Consider the following 11,871-nt stretch of genomic DNA (forward strand, 5'->3'; position numbering starts at 1 on the left):
CTTAAGTTGTCATGATAAAGATTAACTACTCTCCTTGAAGCCCAGGAGGAACTAAGTTTTATTTGAAGTGCGTCTCTGAGATCACAGGCCCAGCTTAGAGGCTGAAAATCTGTGCTGAGCCACATTGCACCTCCTACTCACCCACCACCTAAATACTCAGCACCTGGATAATTCCTGGGGCAGGTGAGCTCCGAGGCCCTGTTCGCCTCAGTTATTGCTGGAATGTGGAGTTGAGAGCATTCCTGTATTCTGTACAGAGGTTCAGAGGTACAGACGAAAGTCCAGTCAATGGCGTTCTCTCCAGATTTTACTGTGAACAACCACCACACCATTCCTGTGAAGAAATAGGATCAAAGGGAAATTCTGTTGCAAGCAAGAGATGTCCGGGGCCTTGGGATGGACAGATCACAGTGACAGACTTGTTGCAGAATCCCTCAGATGTAAGACATAACAATGGCAGGTTGTGGAGTTGTAACATTATTTTGACTCTGAAAATTATTCAGCTCAATTCTAAGTCTCTCTGGGATTGGACACAATAAAAAGAGGGATTCTTGAAGTTTGCATTTTATGTGTCTTATTTAAATAGTTACAGACACTTGCCTGCTTAAATGTAAAAGATGCTGACATTTTTCCTCTTTCGAACTTCAATGGCTTCAAGGACTTTAACATGCATGAAGAATAATACTGAAGACAGCTAACGAGTCTCATGCTATTTTGGAACAAAACAAAACAAAAGCAAAGATGTAGAGAAGATCAAAGGGTCACACTAGTGGTGGAGGGATTTGAAGCCCAGGATATAGCCGAATGAATTACTCCAAGTATAGCAGTTACTCTCCTAGAATTAGAACCAGCATCCCACACAAATTTAAACAAACCCAAGAAATAGCAAAAGCATCTAGGATAATGCTCTTGGGTGTTTGTTACTGTGCCTTTAGAGGTGTGCAACGTACAGTACGAAGCACTGATGTGAACATTGGAAAGAAGACACCCCTAGCCACAGCTGTAATTGTTAATTTACTTGAAAGACCCGAGTAAAGCTTTCTTAGGATTATTAAATTCTTAAAAGCCTCTTCATTTCATCCCCTTGCCAGTTTATTGCTATTCGAGCCTACATTCTTTACTTTTAGATGTTGCAGTTTTATGTAATTCCTCTCTCCATAGTCTGTGTCTGTCTCTGCCTCTCAGGACAGACAGCCCTTGTATATCTTGTTCTGGCATCTAGAAGGTTAAGAGTGGTGACTAAGGCAAGTTAAAAGCCTTCCTAGATAAAAACGTTAAGCATATCTACGTAAAGAAATTACATAGATAAAACAAGAGGCACCACTTCTGGAGGGCAGAGTAGGTGTGTGGGTGATGGCTCAGTAAGTGTCAGCCCTGGGGATGGCTGCCTTCCCTCTCTTCTCTTTCCTTCCTCTTGATTCCACAACTCCAAGTAGTGTCCATTAAAGTAGGCTGCAGATAGGCTAAAACTTTGTAATGAAGTGAGATGGCTTGAATATCTAGACAATCATCTCTATTCTCAGAATTGCTTCGTTTTTCTCACCTTAATTCTTAAGAAAATGTCTAGATTAGCTATGCAGATTGGGTTTTTATTATGCCTTAGGATGCACAGTCTGGTATCAATGATAATCTTATCTGTAGTGTTCTATCTGTGAAATCAACGGGTCAGCTCTGCACCTACAAGGCACAGATTATAAAAGAGGAGGTGATAGATTTCGTCATTCGGTTTTTTTTTTTTCTCAGTAACGATTCTAACATAATAAAAATAAAGTCAAGTCTGGCATTCTGTAGCCAGACTATTCATCCCTTGAAGGCACCAGAACGGTCCAGAGAAAACATCCAAGGTTGTTTTCTCACAATACCCTGACACTTAGCACTAATGTTGACTTGACCTACATGTCTAGAAATGAAATAAATTCAAGTGGAGTTTTTATTATAATGTATTCAAGACTGTATTATAGTTTCTAAAATAAATACTTAAATACAATACCTATGATGACTTATGGATAATTGTCATCTAGTGCTTTAATATAATTCTGTTCCAGTTGCATTGTCAATGACTTAGTCCAAATTACGTTTCTTAGTCTTTAGTCGGCAGCTTCTGTTTGCCCCCTGTGTAATCCCACCACCATCTGACGGCTGGAATGGCCCTTTAAAGGTGCAGTGTGTATACTTTTTTTTTTTTAATTTTTTTATTCGATATAATTTATTTACATTTCAAATGATTTCCCCTTTTCTAGCCCCCCCACTCCCCGAAAGTCCCGTAGTGTGTATACTTTAAGACCTCCGATAGCTCCTTTCTTGGTTTGCGAGACCTGCAGGATCCTGCTTTTCCTTCTAATGCTGTTTCATTCGCCCCCCCCCCCCCCCCCGCCCCTTCACAATTTCACTTCAGCCATTCTGGCTTCTTTCAGATTTTAAAATGTGCCGAGCCCTTTGCAAATTTACAACTTTGCATATGCCATCTTGTACTGCCTGATTCCTGCATATGCCCTGTTCCAATGACTAGCATGTCTTTTCCTTACAAGTTCACAGGCTTAAATGGCATCTATGGAGAAGGGTCATCTGTGAGGAACTCACCAGCAATATTCCCACCCATTAGAACATGTGTTTACTTTCTTATGTACTTTTTGAATATATATAATACAATTTTTATTATATATATTTTCTATTGTTGTGGTAGTGCTAATAACAAATACTTCCCAGTTTATATTTATTTATCCATTCCTCTGTTCATTCTTAATTTGCTTCATATTTCTGAAAATCAAAAAGGAAAAAGAAAAAAGAAAGGATGTACTTGGTCACAGTGTCTTCTAGACATGATAGGAAAGCTGTAAATATGTAATATCTTTGACAATGTAACTATGTAATATCTTAACAATATCCTTGACTAAACAGGAACTGCTCAATTTGATTTGTGAACATGGACTGGAAATTTTTCCAAGGTCCTAAACCCTAGATGAAGAGCTACAGGAATCAATAGCTGATGAGGGAGTATCAGCTTTTTCCAGTGATGAGCACTTCACTCTCAAATGGTCAGCTGTAAACACATGTACACACATACAATGCTAAATGAACTTCGTAGGCATGTGTGTATATACATGTGTGTAACAATAAAATTTTAAATAATAATTAAAATTTTATTGTATATAATACAATTGTATTGCATATAATAAAATAATAATTTAAATTTAAAACAAAAAAATTTAAAATAAAAAGGTTATAAAATTGTTGAGAAGGAGAAGCTGGGGGGAAGGGATGGAAATACTGTATACATGGTACTCATGTATGAAATTCTCAAAAATAATTAAATGTTTAAAAAGTTCATAGCTCAGAAAACCAATGATGAAGGCTGACTAGTGTCCCTTAGCCTCTTATCAACATATAAAATATCAGCCTGAGCCACCGAAACAGTGTTAACCATTACACCGTTAAAGGAATGAGAAGAAGCCTCATTGCTTGTAAGATTTGGACTAGTGTGGGAAGAAGAGAACTTCAAGGCCAGGAACAACACCACAGCCTTCACCTTTGAAGGGATGACCCAGAGAGCACTGAATGAATGATCCCCCATTTTGACACGGGAAGACTGATCTTCGGTAAGAAGGTAGAATGGTGTATCAGACAGAGAAAATCAAGTTTGCACTTCCAAACTTCCTTTGCTTCCCATATGCTGTGAACTCTTTGTTCAGAGTTAAATATTTAGACAGGTAGCCTCATGTGGGGATCCCATGGAAAGAAGTATGGCTTTCCTGATATTTGTCTACAATTCCAAGGTATGACAGAGTCATAGAAAAACCTGAGGCTAGAGACAACAGACATCCTACTCAAGGGGCGAAGATCCCCAAGACTCAGCAGAGCTACCAGACAGTCTGTAGTTGTAGATGCATACAAGGAGGATGCAGCCCTGGAGGTTAGGAAGGATACTCATGGTGCTGCTACCTTGCAATCTGCACACATCTTTCTTCCCTGGCAGATACCCTGATACTATTTGGAAAGGAAGGGTGGAAGGGGTGGGACTATCCTAGAAATGAAACAAACTACATCACTGTAGAAAAATGTGACCATTATTTTTAAAGATGTTTTAGAGTGGTGAGTTGAACTAGATTGTATAGTACACTGTCTTAAATGAAGCTATTGCCTTCTTTTAGGTGAGAACTCTGTAAAAGGTCTAATTAGAGACAATATTTAGAGAGTTACATAGCCTGCCCCCATTCATTTGAGTTGCAGTGTGATAAACTGTCACTCTTTTTCCTTTGCTACACATATCATCTATGAAGTCAGGAGCCATACTTCTGGAAATCCTAGCTCCAAATGTTACGCTGGTGTTAAAACAAGTAACTAATAAATCTATGATGGGTCCATGGATACAGCACTTCTGAGTGCTGTATGGGAAAGGCAAGTCAGTCAACTTGCTATGTATGTCTGGCGAACTGAGAGTGTCCAAATTAATCTTTGAAGTGTATGAGGAATAGCCCCGAGCTCAAATCTGTGTCCCTTCTCTCTGTTACTGGACATCTATGGAGACCTTAGATTTTGTTATGTTGCTCTGTGAAGTTAAAAAAAAAAACAAACCTTCTGCTTCTTCAATCGTTTTTTCCTAGTTGTGCTAAGTAAAAATTCCTAAGCATCTATATACCCATCTGTTACCTTAGATTGACTACCACTGAGATAATGTCAATATTTGTATTAAACATGGGGAGCTGGATACAACTCTGGCTTTCTACTATGCCCTTCCCTTGACTATCAGTAGCTACATTTGGTCATCATGTACTTTCACATCTTTACCCACATGTCCAGGTGGAATTTAATGTCCCAATGCTGGGCTCAAGAACCTGACCAAAGGCCCACTTTCCATAACATTCAAGACCAGCTTCAATTATTCAGAAATGTTTCCTTCAACAAAGTTTCTCACTGTGGAGAAGCAGCTCCTGCCAGTGGAGTCATCAACAAAGGTTTTGAAGGTGAGCTTGCTTCTGTAGAATTTTCTCCTAGTGTTACAGTGTTTCTCTCAAGGTTACAATAGGACTACATAGCAGGTACTTTAGGGTAGGTAGCAATAAGAATATGCAGCCATCATCATTGTGCTGTGTGTTGTGTACCTCTTTGGAAAATGCCTTGCATTGTATATTAAAATTAAAGAAAGAGATCATACTTGTTTATGGTAGTAAAAAGGAGAGTTTGCAGGCTAGGCTGTTTCCTTTCGATCTGTTCATGGCCTCCTTACCCTTTGTCAGTTGTATTTCAACTGCAGAGTTGACTTTAGATAATTATAGACTCTCTGTTTATGGCACATTGTCATCATTGGCCTCTGCGGGGCTTCTGTCTTATTTTGTTTATCTCTTTAGTCGGTTTGTCTCCATAGTCTTCTCTGGATCTACTTCCTCTATTCCCCACCCCCACCTCCTGCCAAGCAACCATTCTAATTACTTTAATGAATATCTTTCTATTTGTATGTTTTCCTGGAAAATATGTAGTTTGGTATACATGAATACGAGGGACTGGCACCACAAGTTGGTGGGCATGGGTAGGAGATAACAGAAAAGGAAGAGGAAACGCCCAAGGTAGTGTTGTCATGGAAACCCAAAGTAGAATGAGCAGTTAGCGAAGAAAGGAGTGGGTGAATTCTGGGTGGAAGTGGGTGGAAGAAATAGCCACTCTTCCAGAAATTACAGTTGATCTGTATTGTATTATTTATTTAATTATTCTAATTTTTTGAGACAGGGCCTTATATAGCCCAAGCCGGCCTCACACTCACTAAGTAATTGAAGATGGCTTTTGTCATCCTCCTTAAACCCAATTAAAGGGTTTCTATTACTGTGAAGAGACACCATGACCACAGCAACCCTTATCAAAGAACACCTTTACTTCATTGGATCTGATTTGCAGTTCAAAGGTTTAGTCCATTATCATCATGGTGGGATGATGGCAGTATGCAGGCATATATGGCGCTGAAAAAGTAGCTGAAAGTCTATATCAGATCTGAAGGCAGCAGGAAGAGAATTGTCACACTAGGCTTGAGAATCTGAGACCTCAAAACCCAACCCCTAGAGACACACCTCCTTCAAGAAAGACATGCTTACTCCAACAAAGCCATGCCTCCTAAAAGTACCACACCCTATGGACCTATGGGGGTTTAGTTCTTACTAAAACCACCACAACTTTGAATTATGAAACTTCTTGATGCTCCTCAAGAGTGCTAAGATTACTACTGGGCTCTACTTGCAGTATATTTTAAAAATTCTTGTTTTTACTCATGGAATCTTTCCTATCTGCTATATTAACTATATTTTAAAAAAAACCCACAGAGGATGCTCCAGAGGTTACCTTTTTCTAAGGCTCTGCTAGAACTTTCCATAGACCTATTAACAGTTTACCTGTGAGGCTAGGAAGGAACTGATGCTGACATAAATGTATCTTCACACATGGCTGGGTTATACCACAATAAAGGGATGTACAGGCAGGCAGAACAAAAGAACTTATTCTGACTGCTGGATAGAAATCATGCACCGTTTTGGTTAGAGTATACCCAATAGATTTGGATACTAAGTGTTGTCAGAGAGGATTGGGATTCTAAATATGAGCAATAAAGTCCAATGTAGTGGCCCATGCCTAAAATCCCAGCACTCAGTAGGCAGAGATCTTACCACAAATTCAAAGACAGCTGCATCTACATAGAGGGTTCCAGGAAAGCCAGGGATAGAGAGTGAGACCTTGTTTCCATAAAAACAAAACAAATAAATATCATTAATAAAATCAGAGAAGTAGACGGTGGACAAAAGCATGGAATAATGAGGTAGGAATCTGTAGCAATCAAACTATAATGATGTAAAGAGTAATCTGGTCGGATTGAAAATCTAACTGTAGTAAAAGAGAAATCATTTTTCTGTTGTTTGAAGTTATGGAATGGGAAGGAGGTGGGAGCCACTAGAATCTTTGATGGCCAAGATTATGAGTGAAGAAAAGAGGCAGGAACGAGAGAAGAAACACAACGAAGAGTGAGGTTTGCATATTGGCAAAGATGTACATGCTGAAGCAGTTTCTGTAAGGGAAACTGGGTGTAATCATTATTTATAATATGAGAGAAATAACTTGTTGCTTCTCAGACTAAGGAGCATATTTAACACAGCATTGAGGTGTCTGCCTTTGTTATCATTGTGGGGGACATATAAGAAACCAAGAAAGACACTGGAAGGACTTTTTTCCATTTTTCAAAAATGGAAGCACTGTAGGGTTACAGCAATAATAGCAGTAATGCTATGTCTATGCTCTGGTCCTACTGACCTAATGGGGGAGAAGGAAGGAGGTGAGATGGAGAGCAAGAAAGAGAGAGAGAGAGAGAGAGAGAGAGAGAGAGAGAGAGAGAGAGAGAGAGAGAGAGAGAAATTAGTAACATATCTGGGCACCTAGTAAAAATATCCCAGTGACTTCATCCCAACATTTGTGTAAACATCACCTCACCAGCTCAAAGAGTTCTACAGGAAACAAATCGCAGTGCCCTGTGCTGTTCTAAACATAGCCAGTCAGCCGGCATATGTCTCGCCTCTAAATACCCTGTCTTACTCGGAAGTCTTTATTTTAATATTTCCCTTCCAAAGAGGTTCCTGAGTGCCTGCCACCTTTGTTCAGAGTATCTGCCTTCGCTTTGATCTGTAAGTTTTGTAGTGAATACTTTTTTGAAAAGAAGTATCAAAACAACCTTCCCCATCACCACCATCTCTCCAGAGCTCTTTATGCAACAAGATGTATTAATTGCTAAAAGCTAGCCAGGGTCAAGTTACTAAATATCACTGCCAGCACTCTGAACCAATGAAGTAGGTAGTTAATGGTTTTTTTTTTTCCTTAGGCACACAGAAGTATAATTTGCAAACAAGAAATGCATTTATTTCATATAAGCGATTATTTTTATTCCCTTAAACTCTTCAAAGCAAAAATAAAGTTATGCTTGGCGGAAGCACTCCAGCACACTGTTGAATGGATTAAATGGATGTCAGTGAAGCAGCTAACAGGAGTGGGGAGGTGCAAACTGTAGGGCAACCCATGTGATTTCTCTAAGCCCTTTAAGACTATCTTAATGAAGAGCATCTCCACTGGAACTGCTGAATGACTCAATGTTAAATATATTATTTTTTTGACGATTTCTATTGCTATTATTATAAGTAGCAAGGTTTTTTAGGTCTGTAGTGCATACCGGCAATACCCACAGTTAGTAGAAATTGGGTTGTCCCTTGGTACTTAGAATTTAGGTTTTGGACAAACTTGGCATCTCATCAAAGGTCCACTGTTCTTGCTGCTTCTCACATAGTATGGAAACTCAACCCGCCCCTCAGAGAGACACAACAGGACACAAACTCATTCTAGCTGGATGGCCGTAAGCATATTATTGAACTCCTTCACGCCTTATCTATCTCATCTGTTAAATGCAGACAGTAGCACTACCTAATCAACATGGGAAAAATGAGTTAACACAGGACTGTCTTAGAATGTTGCTCAGTGCATAAGGGCTCTGTAAAGGTTAACTTGAACAATAATCAAAATAACTACTAATATGCTGCGCGTCACCATCCTTCTCCTTTACTCTGCCACCTCACTTATCCGAGTGTGCATTCTTTCTCTTGTGTGCACTGTTGAAGGCGACCAGCCACAATGGATTCCTACTGTTACGTCACAGAGCATGCTCCTGCCTCTCAAGCCTTGCTCTGGCCTCGCCTTTCAATGCTCGTAGAATGACCATGCAGCTGAGCCAGTACAGGGCTAAAGGAGGATGCAGGCCTAGTGGCACAGCCCCGTTACCCTTGAATTTTGGAGGAAGCTGATGCAGAAGGGCTGTGCGTTCAAGTCTTGCCTGGGAAACTCAGGCAACCCTGTCTCAAAAGTTTGCAGAACAACAGGGACGTACTTTAGTGGTAGATAACTCGGGTAGCATGATTAAGGCCCTAGGTTCAACCTCTTGCACTGTTGCAAAAAAGAAAACAAAACAAAACAAAATGGAAGAACTATGGACATTATTCTTTTTTAATCTGCATGTCTGCTAGAATCTTACGTCTCTCACAGGTACTTGGTGACCGCTAGTTAAAATGGCAGCTCACTCACATGCTGTTATTCTTTCTCTAGGCCCTTTCTCTGCCCAGTGCTCTCCATAGTCGACTGGTCCACTGTCTATCTCTTTCCATCTGAATGTAAATTCTAAAAAGCAACAACAACTCTATTACAGCTAAGCAGTGCATGCCTTATTTCTGGCAGACTATATATCTTATGCATTATCTTTTTTTTATTCGATATATTTTTATTTACATTTCAAATGATTTCCCCTTTTCTAGCCCCCCACTCCCCAAAAGTCCCGTAAGCCCCCTTCTCTCCCCCTGTCCTCCCACCCACCCCTTCCCACTTCCCCGTTCTGGTTTTGCCGAATACTGCTTCACTGAGTCTTTCCAGAACAAGGGGCCACTCCTCCTTTCTTCTTGTATCTCATTTGATGTGTGGATTATGTTTTGGGTATTCCAGTTTTCTAGGTTAATATCCACTTATTAGTGAGTGCATACCATGATTCACCTTTTGAGTCTGGGTTACCTCACTTAGTATGATGTTCTCTAGCTCCATCCATTTGCCTAAGAATTTCATGAATTCATTGTTTCTAATGGCTGAATAGTACTCCATTGTGTAGATATACCACATTTTTTGCATCCACTCTTCTGTTGAGGGATACCTGGGTTCTTTCCAGCTTCTGGCAATTATAAATAGGCTTATGCATTATCTTAACATGCAATGCCTGGCATGGGGCTCCTAACCTTCATCACAAGGCAGTGACCTGCTTCACCCATTTCTAATGTCTGCCAGTATCACAGAATTTTAGATAGTCTTTTATGTAATGTGCATGTCAGCACCTACAGTGACATGTCCATTTGTCTTCTAGAGTGCCATAGACTAAAGGACAGGAAGCAGGTCTATTTCCTTTTGTCTTTGTAACATTTAGCTGTCCACATAAGATACTACCAAGCAAATTTTATATATATATATATATATATATATATATATATATATATATATATATATACATACACACACATATATATCCCAGTTCATATATATATATTATATTATTATTACAAACAAAAGAAGTTAGGCAGACACTACAATAACTTCTGTATTCTCTCACAGGTGAAGATGATGAAATGGTTGCTTTGAATTCAGATGACACAATGCCAGTTGCCTTGATAGAAACCAAGAACCAAGAAGGATTAAATTATATGGTGCTTGCCACAAAATGTAGCCAAGATGAAGGAAGTTATGAGGGTCCTCTATGCCCTAAGGAATCTGGGTCATCTGATCTCAAGAAAGACAAGAAGCAATCACAGGCAGACAAAGATTTCTGCCAGGAACCACAGGTGGCTTACGGCGCTCCTGGCCAGTCTGAAGGTCTGAATTATGCCTGTCTTGCTCACAGTGGACATGGAGATGTGTCTGAATAATAGTGTCTTATAGGAAATACAGCGCTGAGATCAACATCATGTTAAGTTACTCGCAGAAAATAATAAAGCTGTGGTGGCAGTTGACTTTGAATTGTCATAGTGAAGTTTCTAAGTTCTGATCTTGTGTCCAAGAGCCATTTGGTTTCATTCAGCGTTCTCTTTCAGTGACCTAACCTTCAGTGGATTATCAGAGGAACCTTTGTCAGTATGTGGAAACCCCAGGACAAATCCTAAGTCTGGGAAGAAAACATCACTGTCCCTCTTCTCTGAAGCCCTTTACTTTAGAGTATCACCCACGTTGCTGTCTAGGGTGCAGTAAAAACATATTTGCCAAATGGGTAGTGACAGGAATAGGTCCATGCAGGGCTGTGAAGGGGGGTGGAGTGGGAGTTTGCTGAGAACCACCTGAACTGCAGATTACCTTAAAGAGGTTGCAGGAAACAATTAGGGACACAAACAGGAGGGAGCAGTCTGTGTGCCATGAGAAATCATTGGTTACGCTATTATTCCAATAAAATATTCCCTTTAATCATCACTGGAAAACCTTTTGTATTTTGGAAGCTTGGATGAACAGCTTTAGGCATAGCAAAAACGGGACCATGAAAATCTCTGGATCTTCAAGTTTGACATTTTGTGGTCTTTAGGTGGCATAAGAATTATCTTGTGATTTAAAAAAAATGGTTTTTAATCTATTTTTCATTTTTTGTGTCTGAGCATTTGCCTGCCAGAAGGGACTGTTGGAACTCTTAGAACTGGAGTTACAGATGGCAGTAAGCTGCCGCAATGGGTGATGGGAACTGACCTGCATTCCCCCGGAAGAACAGACAGCTCACCTAAGTGCTGACCCTACTCTCCAGCCAGTCTTGTGATTTTTATGCCACTATGAAAACTGATGTAAGGATTATTGGGGAGAAAGAACTGGGATATAGCTCAGCGAAGAGCATTTGACTAGCGTGAATGAACCCCGTGGTTGTTCCCAGCACCACACACACATGCGTTCACACTCACTCATCACTGTTTTTTGTCAGACCTATTTTTAATTAAAAAAAAATAAAGCTAGAGTAAGTCATCCTTAAAATCAAATGTACGTGATTGTACACTTTTAATACAAACTTTGTAATTTTTATCACTTGCATAGAATAATAAACAACTACAAGAGAACAGGTGACACAATGCTCAGGAAAACACTTTGCCTGGGAACAAGTTTGTCTTTAAGGTTACACATTTACATCTTAGGCCTTGAGTGGTGCAGTAGCCACACCTACATTCCTAGCCTGTGTGTTCTTTGGTTGCTGTTTATGGGCTACCTGTTGATTGTAACATTTACTAAAAACTACTATGGAAGATAGTAAATATGCTTCCATCTTTGACAATCTTTAACTTGCCTGGAGGCAAAGAACCTACC

At 39.8% G+C, this 11,871-nt stretch overlaps 1 protein-coding gene across 1 annotated transcript in view; it reads left to right on the forward strand.

Annotated features, from left to right (window-relative positions):
- The window catches only part of Ros1 (ROS proto-oncogene 1, receptor tyrosine kinase), a 136,397-nt gene extending 125,931 nt beyond the window's left edge, over positions 1-10,466 (forward strand). Inside the window, exons 43-44 of the mRNA XM_052163597.1 lie at positions 4,798-4,961; positions 10,156-10,466. Coding sequence (XP_052019557.1) covers positions 4,798-4,961; positions 10,156-10,466 — 475 coding nt within the window. The remainder of the gene's footprint in view (positions 1-4,797; positions 4,962-10,155) is intronic.
- The last annotated feature ends 1,405 nt before the right edge of the window (positions 10,467-11,871 follow it).

This window comes from Apodemus sylvaticus, chromosome 19 (assembly GCF_947179515.1).
Source record: "Apodemus sylvaticus chromosome 19, mApoSyl1.1, whole genome shotgun sequence".
Classification (NCBI taxonomy): domain Eukaryota; kingdom Metazoa; phylum Chordata; class Mammalia; order Rodentia; family Muridae; genus Apodemus; species Apodemus sylvaticus.